This window comes from Lissotriton vulgaris, chromosome 6 (assembly GCF_964263255.1).
Source record: "Lissotriton vulgaris chromosome 6, aLisVul1.2, whole genome shotgun sequence".
NCBI lineage: Eukaryota > Metazoa > Chordata > Amphibia > Caudata > Salamandridae > Lissotriton > Lissotriton vulgaris.
The window spans coordinates 252,463,593-252,484,310 of NC_141694.1; the positions used below are offsets into that span (position 1 = coordinate 252,463,593).

At 46.3% G+C, this 20,718-nt stretch overlaps 1 protein-coding gene across 2 annotated transcripts in view; it reads left to right on the top strand.

Annotated features, from left to right (window-relative positions):
• Positions 1 to 20,718, top strand: part of PUM2 (pumilio RNA binding family member 2) — a 755,055-nt gene that overhangs the window by 500,942 nt on the left and 233,395 nt on the right. For both annotated transcript variants that reach the window (XM_086926282.1, XM_086926283.1), the window contains exon 15: positions 2,262 to 2,391. In XM_086926282.1, coding sequence (XP_086782408.1) covers positions 2,262 to 2,391 — 130 coding nt within the window. The remainder of the gene's footprint in view (positions 1 to 2,261; positions 2,392 to 20,718) is intronic.

Below are 20,718 nucleotides of genomic sequence, written 5' to 3' on the forward strand. Positions count from 1 at the left end.
CTCTGACTAAAGGCTGGGAAAAGTCATTACAGTGGCATTCTGGAAAAGATCCTTCTTCACCTGTAGTATGCTGATATTTTGCAGAAACTTACTTTGGCTTCTTTCATTGTTCCAGATTCAATAAAACCATTTAGTACACTGATTAAGCTATAAAGAATAAAGTAGATTTTTTAAATATGCCACTTGAATGTTTTTGTACTGGCTGAAACAGCCTTTCCATACAACTGCCTTAAAAATGTGATTTGCGCTAATCTTTTTTTACTTGGACTTGCAAATGTTCTTTTGATCATTCTGTTTTTTAATTCATTAGGTCGAGGCCTCGTCCGCACTGCTGTAAGCCGTGGTGGGCGGAACCGAAGATTTAATGATGTCTAGTGGGGGGCTTGAACCCGCCCCTCTTCTCCATTGGCTGGCCTCGTAAATGCTGGCCAGCTATTGGTGGAGAGGGGCGTCACTAGGTTCTAGCCCCGGCTTGAGCAGATTCGGGGGCGTTTTTCCTCTTTTTTTAAGCCCTGCCCCTTTTCTAGTGGTGGGCGTTACACCCTCCCTCTCGCCGGGGTCCCAGTCTAGTCCTTCTGTAATGTACCTTTTGCTACCTCGTGTATTTTGTTTGCTCACAATTGTCACTTTTGCCTCATGTAACTTAACGTCTGCTTTTGTAATTTGTTCACTCGTAATCTTCTCATGTATCATTTCTGTTTCTATTGTGAAACGCTGGATTTAGCAGTGTCACTGTTGTGTTATAGAACTCATCTGCAAGTAATTGCTGTCTGCTGAGCTCGTCCAGTACTGCATCAATGATCTCTGATGATATGTTCTGCACGGCCCCTCAGTTCAGTGATGGCGCCCGGTGGGCAGGTCGGAACACGATTTGGGCTGGATTATGCTTCTGCGGGATTTGGGCTGTGCGAGAGCAGGCAGTTTGCGCAGATTCCAGATTGCGCATTGCCACACCCTACTATACTCACACGGGTCAGCCTCACCCCACCACTGAGTGAGTCATGGTGACTGGTTTCGCTTCTGTTGTTGTGCGCCATGTGTTTACTTTCTTTTCCACTTTTTATACGAAAATTGACATGGCCAATGCTTGTCTTTTTCTCACTTCTGTTTTTGCCCTCAATGGGAGGGAGGAGGGGCCGGAGTACGGAGGTGGGAGGCGCACGGCAGGAGCTGTGGCTTCCTTGTCGCTTCTGTTGTACACCATCTGTTTACTTTCTTTGCCACTTAGTATAAAAAAAATTGGCATAGCAAATGCTTGTTTTTATGAGCTGCCTCTTTTTTTTTCGGAAACCGCTGTCTGTTATCCAATCCGGAGCTAGCTCGAGTCTGAGTGTAAAGCACTCGATCCGCCTTGCATGTGTAATTTCCAGTGCTCTCTTATATTGGAGCGGAAGTATTTCGTTTCTCTTTTTCGTTTTCTCAGCCTATATCACCTCTTGTCCGCCGTGCTGAAACGGCTTCAGGTAGTACATTACAAGCTAGAGTAGCTTATCTGCTGAGTGAACGCCACAGAAAACCCGCGCTCATTAGCACCAGAGAACTGGCGTTGGCTGATAGTGGCCAACAGGAAGGGGCTGCTGGGAGGTGAGTGAGTGGTTGTGCATATGTGGGGGAAATGGCCGCCTGGAAACGTAGCTCGTGAGCTAAAGGCAAGGGGTAAATCAAGTCACACTTGCAGGTGAGGGCGACACTGTCTGTGTTTTAAAGTCACTTTTTATGAGATATAGTACCATTTTTATTATAGTCCAATTTTCATTTTTTTGAAGAATGCAGTTCTACCGCTTATATTTGTCCATCGGCCTCCCATTTAGTTGTTCCCCAAATCCTTTTTGTCTCGAAAGTGAGTTCATGTTGTCGTGGTTAGAAACGTAGTAAAGTGACAACTTGAAACCTGTGTTGAATGTGTATGGGGTTCTCTGTGTGTGTGGGGTTCTGTCTGTGTGTGTGTGTGGTTCTGTCTGTGTGTGTGTGTGTGTGGGGGGTTCTGTCTGTGTGTGGGTGCATGTGGCTCTGTGTAGGTGCAAATGCAATAGGTCTCGCATTTGCGAGAAATGAAGCTATTGGCATTGTAAATGACAATGCCATTTATTTATATATTTCAAAACCAACACATAAATAAAAATGTTGTCAATTACAATGCCAATAGCTCTAACTTTTGCAAACGCGAGACCGTTGCATTGTAAATGCTTCTTTTAATATTGAAACATAAGTATTTTGTCAGATTTTTGCATTTGCATTATTTCACTGTTGTACATTTCTAGGTTCATACAGCAAAAATTAGAACGAGCAACACCAGCTGAACGTCAAATGGTATTTAATGAGATTCTACAAGCTGCCTATCAGTTGATGACTGATGTGTTTGGAAACTACGTAATTCAGAAGTTCTTTGAGGTGAGCATACATTTAAACATGAATCCTTATTTCCAGCTCTCTCCATTATCCGAATTTGGGAACAGAGACTTAAAATGTATTAAGTTTGAAAAAACTGCTTTTAGTTTGGCCAACCATTTGTGTGTTCTTTTTATGTAACCTGCACTCATACCACGTTACCTGTATGCAGGTCGTCCCCGAGTGACATCTGTTGGCTAACTTAATCATGCCTTTTTTTCTTTACTGCTTAGACGAGTCATTGATATTGCTGGAGCTTTTCATGGCGTGAGTAGTTTTTATGCCAGCACTGCCTTCTATTTGCATCCAGTTCAAGGAGATTATCTCATCTGAACACCATGGGCCATACCTACACTGCCATGCTGCTTTTCACCTACTCTCAATCTGGGTATTTTGTTCAGAGATCACCATCTTTTTAGGTCTCTCCCTGACGTAAGCAGCGCATGCGCTTCTCTCGTCATACGAGGCTTCTTGGAATTGTTACGGTTCCAAAAGCCGTGTCCCAGCTCCGCCATCAGTTTTGATTTGTGTGCGTCGTTTGGCATCACGAATTATGCCAAAGACAGTGCAATGATTGCACCGAAGGCATTTCGATCGCTGCTTGTTGCCACCCGGTCTCCTTTTTCCATGCCCAGCGGGATTGGTTCTCTTACTGGCGGCGGGAGACTGTGTCTCCTAATTAGCCGCTATGCACTTTTTTTTCATCATTCGCCTTTGACAAAGGCAGCTGTGTTCATTTGTGCATCACGCTTTCACGTACAGTGAAAGTGCGATGCAATTCTAAACAAGCGGCTGCCTTTGCCAAAGCCGAGAGCTTGTTTTATTTGTCTCTACATCTTTTAAAAAGTCTTTTGAGGTGGAGGAATAGCGGGCAAACCACTGAACTGTACAAATTAAATTAAACAAGTCTGTATTTCATTTGGCGTAAAGAAACGAATGAGACCATGAGGCACACTGCCCTTCTCAGCCTCACGAAAATGAAACCGGAAAGGGCGCAATCAAATCAAAGTATAAAAAATAGTATAAAAAAGGGTGGTCCTTGACTTTAAATTGGAACAAAACTTATATAAATATCATTTGTTTCTTGGTAGTGCGATTAAATCTGCATATGTTGATTCAAGCAACATAGGGGAGATGTATTCAAGTAGTATTGGTTGTATGCACATTAAATGCAAGAATAGACAGTACCCAAAATGTAGCAAATTAAGTTTGTGAAAAGAAACATTGATTATAACCACACTCTAAATTCTCGTTATATCAAAATTCACATATTTATTTACAACTTCATAAAACAATTTTAAACGGCGCAAAAGACTATCAAAGTATAGTCAGTGAAAAAGGGGAAAGGGGTGCTCTTTGTGAGCTCTCTTAGAGACCCTGCTCCCCACTCAAACTAGGAGTCAATTCCTCCCCATGCTCCCAAGTGTTCGGACCAGGGCAGGGAAGCTTTTAAGGAACCATCAAGCTGCAGGTCTGTCACACCTAGGACATAGAAGAAGTACAAACATTCCTCTAAGGACCCACCAAACATCCAGGGATCAGTCACGACTGACTCCATCATTGCAGCAACAGCCAGAAAGAGGGCCAACATTCCCACAAACTCAGGCCCACCTCCAGACAAGAGAAGTAAGAGGATAGACCTCACTGGAAGAAAATAGAGAGGAATGCAGCAATCCACTGGTGCATTGCCAACTCTAATGCCTTCCTCAACAGGCATACGTACCAGCATTGGGAGGAGGTTGGACAGCTACTCAAACACCTCCCTGAACAATACCAACAGAGGGCAACACACCTGGTGGAGGAAGGCAAGAACATGGCAAACTCATGCCTCAAATCAGCCCTGGATGCGGCAGACACACCCAGTAAGCTCATGATGATTGGGGTAACAGAAAGAAGGCATGCCTGGCTGATGATCTCAGGTTTCAAACCGGAAGTCCAGAATAATAGTCTGAACACACCTGATGGGAAAATACTGGCTTACATCTCACTTACCAACTGGTGACTACACAGTCCTCCGATGTTCCCACTTTATGACACCATTTTGATGGGAAAATACTGGCGCCCTCCATGGAGCAAATGAATGAAACTCACCAGTAATAGCATAGTGGAGTAGTGTGGCTCACTGGTTAGAGGCGGCAGACCCAGAAGCAGAGGTCGGCCCGGGACCAGGGTTCAATTCTCGACGCGGCAGGGTGTTGGGCCAATGTCAGCGGGCTCGATAAATCTCACCTTCGGTGCCACTCTAACCATGGGTCCCACTCAGCAACTCTGGGCAATAGCTTGCTTAATCTCCATAAACGGCCCCATCAACGCCGGAGATGCCTGGCTTCACCTTGGGGGTGCCCAATAGAGACCATCTCACAGGGAAAGCCAGGACGGGTTCCCCAGCGTTATACAGCGCCAGGAAACCTACGGGTAGCAGTGCTCTTTACAAGCTCAAATACATTTACATTACATATATATTTTGCAACAGTACCCTTCAATGGAGAAACACTGTTCGGAGCACCAGTAGATGAGAAGCTGACGCAGCTCAAGAAGGAAAATGAAATTGCAAGGTCCATGGGGGCGTTGCAGTTCCTAGGAACGAGAAGGGGCACCCCGACACAGAGACCAAACGGACGAGGGGGAAACCAGCTAGAAACGTCACATCAGACATTCCAGCAGAACTACCAACAACCAAGCGCAGCAGGGTCAGCAGCATCAAACCTGGCAATACCAGCCCAGGGGCCAGTCCTTTTGCGGGCGGGTGAATGGACGAGGACAAACAAGAAGAGGGGGCCAGCAACCCACCTCAAAGTGACTCCGCTCAACCAAACGTGCCCACCCACACAACACCTCTAGGGGAGGGGCACAAAAAAATAAGCAAAATGTTTTACATGCACTCAAATCAGGGATCAACGAACATGTAACACCAGTAGGAGGACTAAAACACTTCTTCCAGGAGTGGAAGAAAATAACAGACAAATGGATACTGAACAGCATACAGTTCGGATACTGTATAGAACTGGAAAAGAAGCCTCCAAACAGGAAACCAAAAGGAAAGGCGCGCTCAGCAAAAGAACTTGCGCTACCCCAACAGGATAGAAACACTACCGTTCAAAGAAAGAAACAAGGGAGTGTACCCAAACTACTTCCTCGTACCAAAGGTGGACGAAACGTTAAGACCCATCCTGGATCTACGGTTCCTAAACAAATATATAAAGTCTCAAAAGTTCAAGATGACATCCCTACAAGAGGTTATTCCTCAGATAAGGGACAGAGACTTTATGTCAACCATAGACCTCAAAGATGCCTACCTACACATTCCCATGAACAGACAACACAAACATCTACTAAGATTTGCCATCGACAAAGAGCACTACCAGTTCACAGCCCTGGACTTTGGACTAAAATCCGCACTAAGGGGCTTCACCAAATGCCTTGCAGCGGTAGCAGCGCACCTACTGAGGGAAGGGATTTATGTATACCCCTACCTTGACGATTGGCTAATAAAGGCAAGCTCCTACAAACAATGCCAACTACATGCACAGCGGGTCACACAGACGCTGACAGAACTGGGATTCTCAATACACTGGGGGAAATCCTCAATGGAACTAGAACAGATGAAGGCGCACGGATCAACGCCTTACAGAGCAAGGTGTTCCCCAGCGTCAAGAGAACACTTGCCCTGCTGAAGGAGACACATCAATATCAGAAGGGGCGAGCTCTGACAGTGAGGACAGCGAGCAAGATCATGGGGATGATGGTGTCCTGTATACACCTAGTCCCCAATATACGACTCCACAAGAGACCATTCCAGGAATCGCTCGAACAACAATGGTCACAAGCTACAGGGAATTGGGAAGATCTAGTGGTTGTAACGCACGCAGTGTAAGAGGAGATAGTGTGGTGGAACAAGGAGAACATAACAAGGGGGAAGCCTTTAACACCACCAAACCCAACAGTGACCATCAACACAGACACATCCCAGAGGGGATGGGGAGCACACATGAACCAGCTCAAGGTGAGGGGTTTGTGGACTCCAACAGATGCGATCAGGCACATCAACTACCTGGAACTAAAGAGCGTGTTCCTTGCCCTAAAAGCCTTCCAGAAACAACTGTACAAGCAGAGTGTGTTGATACAAACCGACAACGATGTTCTACATCAACAAACAGGGAGGAACACAACCAATTGCACTATCCAACCTAGCACAGGAGATATGGAGATGGGCCATCCCACTAGAAATAGACCTCCTGGTAATAAACCTACCAGGAAAGGACAACGTGGAGACAGACAGGCTCAGCAGACAGACATCAGCATCCCTCTCATGGGAGCTCAATGCACAGGCAACGCAAAAGCTATTCAAAAGTGGAGAACACCGAAAATAGACCTATTTGTATCACACCAGAATTCAAACTGACAATACTTCACATCCAGGCCACCAGGGGAACAATCCCAGGGAAACGCCCTATGGATAAGCTGGTTGAAAACATTTGCCTACGCTTTCCCCCCGATACCACTGATACACAGGGTACTCAGCAAATGCAGAACCAGCAGCATGACACTGATTCTGCTGGCACCACAGTGGGCCAGGCAGTCCTGGTTCTCACAAATAGTGGAGATGGCGCAGGGAGCACCTCACAAGTTTGCGAAAAGACTTGCTCTCCATTCAAAACTGGGAGGTACTTCACCTCGCCAGATAGCCTCTGCCTAGCTGCATGACTCCTGAAGACGTAGAGTTTGCACACCTAAAACTCCCAGAGAGCACACTGCGGGAGGCAAGGAGACCTACAACACGGAGGTACTATGTGACGAAATGGAAAAGATTCACGCAATGGTGCATAAGGGAAAGACTACACAAGAAAATGACAAAGGAATCAACTGTGCTAAAATATTTAACACACCTGTTTAAAACAAACATCAGCTCTACCTTGCTGAGAGTACACCTAGCCGCGATAGTAGCCTGCACAAGAGGTGAGATGGGAAAGAGCTTCTTTACATCCCAAGTAGTAAAGAGATTCCTGGAAGGGGCTAAGAGGATCGCCCCCCCAAAAAGGATGTCGCCACCGGCATGGAATGTTAATTTAGTTCTAACAGAGCTTATGAAAGCACCCTTTGAACCCATCCATAAGGCCTCACTACAAGTGCTCACAATGAAGATCGCCTTTCTAGTAGCAATCGCCTCGCTACGCAGGGTAAGCGAGCTACAAGCGCTGATGCTACAGGAACCCTACATTCAAATACACATTTACAGGGTGGTAATGAGAACGGACCCACACTTTATGCCAAAGGTGGTGTCAAGGTTTCACATGAACCAAACAATACAGATACCAAGCTTCTTTCAGAAACCCTCCACAAGCGCGGAGAGCACTGCCCACAATGGACGCTAGAAGGGCAGTAATGCATCACACGATGGATCGCACAAACTATACAATTCTGTCACAAGCAGGCTGGTCAAGAATTACTAGGAGGGGCGCAGACCCACTCTACAAGGAAAAAGGGAGCAACAATAGCCTTCCTGGCTAACACACCCATTCAAGACATATGCCTGGCGGCAATATGGGCTTCAGTGCACAAGTTCACGAAGTACTACTGTGTGGATATACAAATGAACAAGAAAGCACAAGTAGGACAGAAAGTGCTTTAACATATATTCAACAACCAACGCTCATCATTCACCCAGCCGCCACAAACATAACAAACCGCTTCAAAGTCTATGCACAGCATAGTGAGTCCAGAAAAGATTCACGCTGCAAAACAAATAGTTTCTTACCCGTCGGTGTTGTTTTGCAGTTTGAAGATCTTTCTGGATTCACTAGCATAACCCACACACCTCCGCCAGAAATACGAGGCAGGAGTGGGAGAAAATACAAGATAATATACAATCACACTCTTTGTAGAGACAAATCTGGAGTTCCTTTAAATTAAGAAAGAATTTGAAAAGATTGGAAAAGGATGAACAAACATGACACAAAAACCAGAAAAAAATAATCCGTAGATGGCACCCGCAGGAAGCGTGCCGGCGTCACAGGAAGGACACCAAATGGGGGGACGTCTACACCCACCTGGGCTACGGGAAAAAAAAAAAAAAAAATACTACGATTCCGGACCCAACCACTAGACTGCGGAATAATGCACAGCATAGTGAATCCAGAAAGATCTTCAAGCTGCAAAACAACACGACCGGTAAGGAGCTATTCGTTTTTAGGTCGAGGACTTGTCGCACTGCTGTAAGCAGTGTGGGCGGAGGCCGAAGATTTAATGTTTCTTAGAGGCGGCTTGGAACCCGCCCCTTTTTTCCATTGGCTGGCCTAGTAAATGCTGGCAAGCCATTGGAGGAGAGGGGCGTCACTCGGTCTTTTTCGGATTCGGGGGCGATTTTTAAGCTTTTTTTACCTTCCAGCCAATGGGAAGAGGAGAGAACGAATACCACGCCCCCGAATCGCAAAAAGACACTGGTTTCTCCGAGGCATTCCTGCCTCGCCTCAGAGAAACATGTTTGTGCTGCTTGGTTTCGTGTGGCTCTGAGATTTTCCCTCCATACGAGCTTCTGCTACCATACTCCACTGCAAGCCCTCGGTGCTCCTCAGCTCCTGCTCAGGGCTTCCCGGATTCTTACCCTCTGGACTTCAGCTTCTGCCGTCTGTGTGGCCAGGAGCGAAGCGCGGCGGCAGCCATTGTCTCTCCGTCTCACCTAGCTGTTGCCGATTTTAATGCATCGCCTCCACAGGCTTCTAAGGGGTGGTGGGAGGGGCATAGTCTCGGCGCCGAACAGACGCTCCTAATAATTGTGGTGAAACAACGATATTATTTTTATGGTTTAGATAGCGCCTAAACCCCAAAAGTGTAACTAAGCTTTAAAACAGAACCGAGTTGTGGTAGCTTGCATATGATCCAGAGCCTGTGAGTGGCCTGAACTGAAGAATGTCTCAGTGAAAGTGGGCCTGACTTCAGGCCTGCCAGCACACCCCTCAAAGGGCAGCAGCACTCTGTGTGAAAGGCGTGCGTCTCGTGCACCTCAGGCATGGCCGGCTGCCCCTGTTTCCACGCTCAGAGCTAGCCTCGAAAAAATAGTAGGATGACTCTCTTCAATTTCCACATATCTAAACTGCTCAGTCTTTATTTTTGTGGTAACCACATATCGAAATCCATAGTTGTTCAAGACACCAACGTGACCGGCGTTGTCTCTTAATAATGGCGTAGTCTGCGAGTTGCATCGTTAGTACCTCGTACATTGTATCCAAAAAATAAGCATCAAGGGCGTTGTCTGTGCTTCCAGCAGGTCGGGCTGGGCTGCCCTTCCAAAACAATCAGGCATGTGCAGCCCCCTCGTTAGGATTTGGTACGCCCCCTCCCCTCCCCCCCCCCCCCCCCTCCCCTCCCCACACACATACAAACACTCTAATAAACTGATTGGTCAAGGCCTCGCCTAGGTGATCTAACCACAGCCTCTCTGCCCGCTTAGCATGAATGACATCATTTCACCATGTCCTCCTCTCTTATTCCCTTGTTCCATCATTCCCACTTAAGCCCCCACCTTTCCTTCTTCTGTTTCCCCTCAGCACTTTGAAGAAAAAAACACAGTTGAGTTATCCAGCTTGACATGACTCACAAACTGTGGTCTGCATCCCTTACTACACCAGTGCTCCCCAAAAGCTGGTGTCTAAACAGGCGTGGTTTAATGAATGTAACTAAGGTACTTTATAAGCCCCCTCTGTGCCTGACAGGGTAGTTAGTGACTATTGGGCACATGCATCAACCTATTTAGGAAGTGCAAACGGTGCGAATCGGTAAATTCGTCCGTTTGCGCTTCCTAAATACGTTTTTGGGATGCATTAAACAATTTTTCAAAATTCGCTTTTTTTTGCATTTCCTAAAAATGCGAATGCATTTAAGGAAGCGCATTTGTGCGATTCCTTAAATGCAATGCATCCATTTTTTTTAAAATGCGAATTTTGAAATAGTAAGTGCAAATTAACACGAGGTTGACCCTCGTGTTAATTTGCGAAATTCTTTAAAAAAGCACAAAAATGCATTTTGGAAAGTGTCATGTTACAGACACACATGTCCTTAGGACATGTGTGTGTGAAACATGCACTTTAAAATACATTTCAGGGGTGCGGGGGGGGGGGTCCTTTGGACCCCCCTCTGCACCCTTGCAATGCATCAACAAATTGCGAATTCCAAAAAATAGGAATGCAAAACGGCATTGATTCCTATGGGCCTCTTGGCCCATAGGAATCAATGTAATGCCATTCCTTAATTGCGATTCGCAATTAAGGAATCGCAAATTCCGAAAATTAAGAAATCCTAAAAAAACTTAAGATTTCTTGATGCATAGGATTTTGCAATTCCTAAATTGCGAATCCTTAATTTTCGCAATTTAGGAAATGCAAATTCCTACAATGATGCATGTGCCCGATAGTCCCTAACAGGGTGACATGTATCTCTACACACCGTTGCTTTATAAAGAAGGTTCCTGGTCATGTGGCATTTATATTTTAATATCTCTGTCTGCATTTATGTTATGTTATTCACATATGGTAGACTGCCAGACCATGAACATATGTCTTAAAAAATCGAAATCACAAGAGAAATTGATGGAATAATCAGGAATGTGGTGCCTGCCTGAATCAAGAGATTTGTATTTTCTCAGGGGCACAAAAAGGCATCAAAGAGGACTCTTCTTGTGAAACTGACAGTCGTCACTGATGGGACGGGAGGACACACCTTAGTCAGGGATGGGCGACGGACTTCCTATTACCGAGACAACATGGAGCAGAGTAACCAGTGAATAAAAGGTAACCAGCCTCTGCTCCAATTCAAGGCTTACGGTTTCTAGGGAGACCGGCGGCTACCTGGAAAGGCTCCCGGAACTGATGCTCCACACGACGCGCTCTGCCTGATTTCCTGCCCACCACCCTGCGTTTGCGGATTGGCAGCTCGGCCGGGGCTGTGCACACCCACTCCCTGACACAACGCCTGCTGCTGTGCAGGTGTATTTTGTGTAGAGAGCATGTGCGTTGTTCACACTTACGGATTTGCTGCCTTGTGCCATGCAAGTCGTAGGTGTGAAGTAGTCGTTATCCCTCTGTCCTTTGAGCATTAGCACATATGGATCAATTGTTAGAGATGTTTTTTAGGTCGAGCTAGAGTTGCGCATGCGTAGCATGCGGTCTAGCTCGACAACTATTGTTTTTAGTTTCCTGGGAATCTGAGACAGCGTTCGGCCACGTGCCTATGCGTTCTCAGATTTGTCCTCGTGATCGTGCTTTTCCTGCTGGCTTTTTGCTGTGTGTGCGCTGTTTTGCTTTCGGGTTTGTGTTTCTCAAGACGTGTAGTGCTGGGTGCAGACAGACACTCGCATACACCCCCCTCCTCCCCCCCAGTCACGTGCGCACACATTCCCCTCACACCCCACTCACCAGGTTCTTGTCGCGTGTCCCTCGTCAGCCAGCGGGTCATGCTTGTTTATAGGCGGGGACCGCGGGGCTCTCCACGAGCACGGGAGCCCCTCTAGCTGCGACGCAAATCTTCCGGCGGGCACAGCAGCGCGGCTCCTGTCTGCTTCCTGTATTTGTCCGGCCCCGCCCCCGTCCCAACAAAGGTTGCCTGGCTTCCTGTTGAAGCCGGGCTGCGGCGGTGAGTTTGCTTGTTCTTTTCGTTTGCATTCTGAGAGGTGTAGTCTTGGTGCTCCCACTATAAAACCTGGACTAAAATTGGCGCCGACTTAACTGCTCAAGCGTGGCCTTGAGAAACTTGAGCTCCAAGCAGCTGGTGAGCATGACCTTTCCTCCGACTCAGTCACTTTACTGCCTTTGTTTACTCACAAAATGAAGAATCTCGTGATGGCATTTCAGACCTCAACCCGCAAAGGGTTGGCCTTGAGCGTGCCATTTGTTTCGTTCCCTGTAGGTTAAAGTCGCACTTACTGGTTCTGAAAGCAGAGGAGCGCATGAGCGCGTGCACTTGGCACGGGGAGGCGACTGCTCTCAAGCTACACCACGGTTTTCAGAGCTGCTGATTTCACCTCACCTAAAAACAGCAGTGCATGTTCTTTTTTCAATCCAAGTAGCAGCTTCAGATTTAAAAGCTTGCGCTACTAAACCTAGTAGGTGGGAGACGCTTAACTCCTGACTGTGCTCGAGATATCTAGAAGGTTACGCCAACAAGGGCTGGGTGCCTCACTCATATTGGTGCCTCTCAGCAAATTCCGGAATCTCAAGAGTGGAAATGAAAATAGAAATCAGAAGCCATAGGAACTCAAGGAGTCACCTCCTCCTGGACAATGATGCAGCAACAACTGCTAGGCAATGGGGCGCCAAATTCCAGGGCGGACCAAATCCCCTTCTCTTTTCGCCCGTTTAGACTGATGTCCTTAAGCTACTTGTTCTAGATAATAAATGCAATTTAATATTAAAATAACAACACCTTCCTTATTCAACAGAAATGTGCTTTCTTTCACAGCCAGTCTGCATTCTGTCATCTGTAGCAGCAGGGACTGTGCAGCCATCCACCTGGGATGCCCAGTTGTACAGTGCCCTGGGAAAACACAGCCCTACCAGGGCACCCAGAACCAGCGTCGGATGGAATGTGCATCCTTTCACTGCCAGTCTGCATTCTGTCATCTGTAGCAGCAGGGACGGTGCAGCCATCCACCTGGGCACCCTGGGATGCACAGTAGTACGTTGCCCTGGGAAAACACAGCCCTACCAGGGCACCCAGAACCAGCGTCGGATGGAATGTGCATTCTTTCACTGCCAGTCTGCATTCTGTCATCTGTAGCAGCAGGGATGGTGCAGCCATCCACCTGGGATGCCCAGTAGTACGGTGCCCTGGGAAAACACAGCCCTACCAGGGCACCCAGAACCAGCGTCGGATGGAATGTGCATCCTTTCACTGCCAGTCTGCATTCTGTCATCTGTAGCAGCAGGGACGGTGCAGCCATCCACCTTGGCACCCTGGGATGCCCAGTAGTACGGTGCCCTGGGAAAGCGCAGCCATCTACCAGGGCACCCAGAACCAGCCTCGGACGGGGATTAACTGGAACAGTATGGGGAAGGAAATGTGGTTAAAGAGTGTTCTGGACTGTGCTCAGCTCCCAAGCAATTTCCAGTTGTAAGTACCCAGAAGGACTGCAGTAAAGACAAGGAACAGTATTCTTCACTGTTCCTTAACCATTGAGGACCAATAGAATCTATGACCGAAGAACACTGCGCTACATCGAGGCAGAAATTAGCTATGGATTTTTTTTTGGTTAGCAAGAAATTAAAGCACTAGGACTGTGTCATTGTGCAGACAATGGACAAAAGGCTACTTGTCAAGCCAGGAGGTTTCAAGAAAAATCACCACAATTACGGATTCATTGTTAATGCTCATCGCAGTCACGCCACCATTTTAGATATGATTTTATTTTTGTCCTTTTATTTTGGGTATTTATGCAGAACAAGTCAAATGTTCAAAGGATCACAAGATATGGACACAGCACAGGGGTATTCATCTGACACATGTGACTACAGAGTGCTTGCAGGAACAATTCTAGATCTCACGGAGGTGCACAGACTTTCTGAAACTTTTGGGAAGGAATCAGCTGTAAGGCGAGAAATAAAAGGTGACGAGCCAATGAGAGGGTGCAGAGATGGTGATACGCTGAGATAACCACACAAGTCACTTAACAGTCTAGAGGAAAAAAGAAAAAGCTTCTGTGTTTTTTAACCTTTCTGTTGGTCGTTCAATATCTCAAGTGCAGTGTATTGTGCGCAGACTGACAAAGTTGCTTAACTTGTTTTTTTTGTGCTGAGTTTTATATAGCGCGAACTTGACCCGAATCGGGTATCAGAGCGCTTTACATAGCACCAGTTACGTTACATGAGAACACACATTCATTTTTGTTAGGCATGGGGGGATTAAGTGATTTGCCCAGAATCACAGGAGGTTTAGCGTCATTACCGAGACCCGGTTCCCCAGGTCCGAGGTCGAGCGCCTTAGCCGTTATCTTCGTCATGTTGGCCTCCCTGTGCTGTAAGAAGGACGACGGCGGATTCAAGGTAAGACAGACCTGTGGATAATCACCCCCTGCCAGGGCCCATCTGGGTGGGATTATAGGCAGAGCCACTGGGATAATGCGGCAGGGAAGGGACAAACTCTGCAGTAGGGTTGACTAAATTATACGCCAAGAGATGGCAAATTAAGTGCTACCTTGTTTGGCAGTGTTTTTTCACTATTTTGTCATTTTAACACATGTAGATAGAAAAAAAAAAGATTCCAAACAGCTTGGAGAATGCAACAGCTTTTTAGAAAAGAGAAAAAGAGAAATATACGCATTCCCCAGGCCCTATTTAACTGTTATTAACCAACAAGGAATATTTTTGTCTTTCCTCGAAACACGACCATCGCTTCTGACCCCAAGAGTAAAATAGTGTGTTTTCTGAAAACAAACCTACGCATGCACACTTCTAGAAATAAAAGGGGAGCCTCCTCGTGTACCAGTTTTCCTTAAGATTTTTTCAGTTTTGGGTTTAGTCTGTTCACACTAGGGCTTTAGAAGCACCACTTTCTATTAAGAGGCCAATAGAACAGTGTTGTACATTACTAGGTACAATGTCAGCGTCTTCCTAGAAGGCGCTCTCACATCAAGTCATTAGACCTTAAAAAGAGAAGTCAAATGTTAGGCATCTTGCTGTACTCCGAGCACCCTCTTGAAGTACCGGATGACGTGTCTCCGGTGTAACATGACTTTGCACGTATAACGGAGTACATTTAACCAGTGAGGCTCCAAGGTATAATTTTCTTCCCAATTGATCATACATTTACGAATTAGAGAGTCTTTACCAAAGACCATCTCCTTCAGTTTCAGCATTAATCATTCATTATTGCTATATGCAAACCCTCGAATAAAGCACTAGCATCGGTAACAGAGATAAGGAACAATATTTCATTAGATCGCACACAAACTGCAAAAATACCAAAACCAAGCCATATAAATACATTGCAATTTGTGCTCTTTGACCTGAATGTGAACATCTTTTCTCTCAGGTCTTTACTTGGCTCTCTCTGCTGGCGAGTGGGTCTATGAACCAAACTCTCTTGCTGTACTGAAAATCATTTCTATGTCCAGATTCACTCGGATGGACATACAACCCCACACACACACACAACCCCACACACACCCAAACCCACATACACACCCAACCCCACATACACACCCGACCCCACACACACACCCAACCCCACACACACACCCAACCCCACACACACACCCAACCCCACACACACACCCAACCCCACACACACACACACAACCACCCTCACACTCACAACCCCCCCACACACACACAACCCCCCACACAACTACACCCACACACAACCACACACATACACAACTACACACTCAACCACACACACAACCACTCAACCACACACAACCACTCAACCACACACACAACCCCCCCACACACAACCCCCCCCACACACACAACCCCCCCACACACACAACCCCCCCCACACACACAACCCCCCACACACACAACCTCACACACACAACCCCCAAAAGACTACACCCACACACAACCACACACATACACAACCACACAAAACCACTCAACCACACACACAACCACACACACACAACCACCCACATCTCTATCTATCTATCTATCTATCTATCTATCTATCTATCTATCTATCTATCTATCTATCTATCACCCTCACTCAATTGCATCACCACAGCATCAATCAGGAGCACCACAACATCATTATGCACTACCATAGCATCACTGAAAGCCACAGCATCACTCGTCGCCACCTCAACAACACTCAGCGCCACCACAGCATCAATCTGTGCAACTGGTTTAAATATGTTCTCTCAATGTTTCAAGCTTTATCACAAAAAGATGTTAACATTTCACTACTGTTCTTGGATTTTCGTCACAATAAAATACACTAAACATAATCTTCACAAAAGTTATTTACAAAAGTTTAAGCTATTGCCATTATAAATTCCAATAACTTTTATTTAAGTATTAATTATATAAAAAAGTGAAAAGCCATTGTTACTTGTAATATCAATACACCTAAGTCACGTAAATACAACACATATTGCATTACAAATGCTATAGGTGTCACATTTGTGAAAGTTATAACTATTGCCATTGTAAATAACAAAACTATAAATTTTGCTATTTTCAAAACCAACACATCAATAAAAAATTGTCATTTACAATACCAATAGCTCAAACTTTCCTAATGCAAGACCTATTGCATTGCAAATGCTTGTTTTATGTAGGAACCTACTCCTTTTCTTAAGGGGGCGATTTTTTTTCATGTTAGATTGTTTACGTGTACTGTTAAGGGCTAGATAGTGAGGACTGGGCACTTTAACTTCCTCTGAGGAAAGTTTATTTTTACATTTCTGGTGTTTATGGCAAGCGACCCCCTACTTTTGGCGTGCGCTCCGGCATCTCGGGGCATCCTCTCTGCGGCTCTACGCGCCCCGGGCTCTGCCTGCGAGCAGTAGGTTCTAACCACTGCTGGTACCCTTCATGTACTTTTAATGTTAGAGGACCATGCTTAATTAATTTAGTGTGTGTATTTAGTTTTTCCCCCTCTAACAAACCTGCCCTGCTTCCCACTCACATTGGACTATTCAGTCTTGTGTTTAAACTTGCCTTTACATTTACCATGTTCCATAATTGCTGAGAATTTATTCGGTGATCTTCTTTAGTCACCCCGCAACCCCATAGCTTTTATTTTATTAATTTTATGTGTTTTTATATAGCACGGACTTCAGAGCGCTTCATTGGCCTGGTTACCCTAGGTTGTCCTGGCGCTGAGCACTGCCTATAAGGTTACCGAGGTGTAAGGTGACTATATGGTGAACAGCTACGTTTTCAGCCCCCTTCTGAAAGAGAGGAGCTTGGTTGAGTTTCTGAGGTGGAATGGTAGATCGTTCCAGGCCCTTGCGGCACATGTAATAAAGCTCCCACCACCCCAGTTCGCTTTTATGACTGGGGGAACGATCACTCTTTTTGCTACCATGGAGCGAAGGGTCCTTCTGGGAACATACTATTGGAACTGTTGTTTCAGATGGTCGGGCCCACTCCCTTGAGGGTTTTAAAAACCGTGCAGAGGGCTTTAAATTGAGCCCGATGTTTGTACTTGTTTAATTCTTTCTTAATCAAGACAAACTTAGGTGTCCCAGTCAGCAATCTGGCTTCCGTGTTTTGCACGATTTGGAGTCTGTTTACTTTTTTTTTTGGATATTCAGATAGCCTGTTGTAGTAGTCTAACCGCAACAAAATACTTGCCTTGACCACTGGCCCAAGACTGTCCGCCGGAAGAAAAGACTTTGTTTTCCTTCTGATTCTAAGAAGGAAGAAACTCGCTGAGACAACCCCACTTATCTGGTCCCCAAAAGTGAGTCTGTTGTCCACTATAACCCCCAGGTTCTTCGCTTTCTTAGTTGGTTCAGGGAGGGTCCCCAATTCTTCTGGCCACCAGTCAGGCTTCCAGAGGTTCAGGTTGTTCCCAATTTGATGACCTCCGTTTTGCCTGAATTAAGTTTAAGGCAATTTGAGGACATCCACCCCGTGATGGCTTAATACTGTTGTAAATTAATCTAGGACCCTAATATAAAAATCCCGATTCATGCCCTTATATAGGTCTATTTTATCATATCCTTATAAAGGCATACAAATCATTACCATATTTGGCCCAAACCATGCAGCCCAAATACGGCGGGGATACTTTCACTAAGCTCCAAGAATTAACGTTTTCTTGGAAAAACCCGTCTTCAGCAGCCCGGGACTTCCCCCTGCTTGAATATTAAGTTCTCCTAGAACTCTCGGCATTTTACAGAGAATTGAACCTTTGAGTGACGTTATTAAGTCCAAACATGCGTCAAACGCGGCACCTTCAAAGTATAAATATGTTTTGATTTGCCCAATCAAACACAGTGGTTTGGAGCAGATCGACTATCTACTTGCCCGACTCCCTGCAGCAGCAAGTGCCGAGGAAAGCCGACCCTCCAGCAGACACACTGCGAAACTCTGCCATTTCTCCTTGCCGAGAAAACCAGTTCCAGTGTTTCCAGTTTACCCTTGCGGGTATCTGGGAAATCGAGTCCCGAGAACGAGATACAAGACCTCCTTCATTCTGAAACCAAAGGTACGGAGCTGATGAGCCCTCTTAGAGAATTCTTGGAATTAGATTCCTGGCAGAAGAAACCCTAGGCTTAAACTCCTCCTCTTATACTCCCTCCCTCGTACTAGACTTAGGTTAAGTACACCAGGGAAGGCGTATTTCAGAAGCACCAGTTGACTACTTTTAGTCATCCTTTATTACTGCATGTATTTTATACCTTTTATGCACTTTATGGCTTAACACCCATATCATGCTTTTACAGTACTATTTTATAATACTGTTCGTATTATATGCACTGTACTTCATAGTAAGCTTTACTATTGTAGCAGTTCATTTTCAATGCTTGAGAAAGAAGACTGTTCAATAAATAACCTCTTTTATTGAAAACACCTGTCTCTCTAATTTCTCAGCAGCTCTGGTGAAACGAAGCATGCACGATTGAGTGAATTAGCCATCTATTGTTTAGGCGACTAGAGATTGCTTTTCTTAATAATAGGAAACAAAGTTGTCATGTTTATGCGGTTGTCAGAAACTAATCCCTTCTTGTGAATTCGAGAAAGTTTCTAGTGACCTCTGAGCTAGCTGGCACTCACAATTAAGTTTAATATATTCGATAGAGACACAGGGGATCTCACGCTTGCGTCTAGGCTACAGGATATATTATTCCAATGCGCAGAGCCTATTGGGAATATAGGATCTATAAATATAGTCATGGAATCTTTTTCCTGTTGTAACCTTTTGCCCATCCTGGAGTGACAACACTATTTGCGTTTAATCCGCATAAGATGTCAATTAGAACCCGAAGGATCTCATCAAGGCCTCCAGAGGGTCACCTAAACATTAAAAAAGTGTTGGGCTGTGGGACAAGCCCTGCAGCGCTCCACATGGAAGGGAAAAAGGTTTGTAACTGTAGCAGGGTTTCCGTTCTCCCACAGAACTGTGCACAGAGATCTAGAACCTGGGTGAATTAGGATGACCCAAAACTCACCTTAGTATCAGAAATCCCCTTACCAAGCTAGCTACAATGTCTCATTGGTCATAACAAACTCCCAATGACTTAGACAAACCAGAACATGAACTGTTCGAGGCATGTGGGCTGCTGAATTCATATCTGTGCATAGATCGCCGCCTAGTGTTGGTTCCGGATGATTGCACATTGTTGTCCTGGAAGAGTCTTCGAAGTATCATGAGATAGGTGGCTCCTCCCCTGGACTACAGTGCGCATGGGCATCGCCTCCATCCCCAGATTGTTTTTTTCCGCCATTGGGTTCGGATGTGTTTCGGTTCCCTCTGTCGGAATCGATAGTTGTTAAACTTTTCTACTCGAGACCAAAAGGTCTTTAGGCTGAGCGTCGGTATCGTTTCGTTCGGGTTTCTTGTCTGTCTCTCAGCTCCGAACTCTTGCTACCCATCCGCGTGCTCTCGGCGCGGACGGGCCTACTCTACGCTCCAGCTATGGAACGAACTCTGTTCAAGAGGTGCCCGGTGTGTACCTCCAAGTATTCACACCTCGACGTGCACCCTGTGTGCAACAAATGTTTGTCACCGGACCATGACGAAGCCAGATGTATGGCATGTTCGAAGTTACGGTGTAAGAAAACTCTCAAGATTCGTCGGGCGGCTAGACTCCAGGCCCAGTTATCGGCTACCCCGGCGCCCCCACCAGACAACATCTTCGAGGAATGTGTTGAAGACGACGACGCCATACAAGTTTCGGACTCTAGTCCCGCGTCCGGGGGGGATGCCTACGACGCGGGTGATGAGGACTTTGACGAAGCCGGCGACGAGGTAGGGGACGAAGATAGGGCCATTGCCACCGTGGGGGATAGCTCGGAGGAAGAGCATCCCCAAACAGACTCAGGGGTCAACCCCCTTCATGCGGCCCAGGTCGAGGGATCGCCTTCGGGCCTTACCCAAGACCTCGTTACTAGTCCAACAGCCCCGCCTCCGGGCCCGGTCACAGACATTTCTGAGGCGCCACTCCCGTTAACGAAAACGAAAGTGAAAGTTGCGCTGGTGCAGAAGGCTCTGGAGTCGTCAACTTCCAAACAATTCAAAATGGCCGACTTGAAGAGCCACGCCAAAATGGCCGGCCCGAAGCCCTCGGGGTCGACGCCGAAGGCGAAGTCGACCGACGCGGCTGCGTCGGCGCCGAAGATGGTCGTGGTCGATGACCCGAAGACGGCTCCGAAGAAGCGTCAGGGCGAC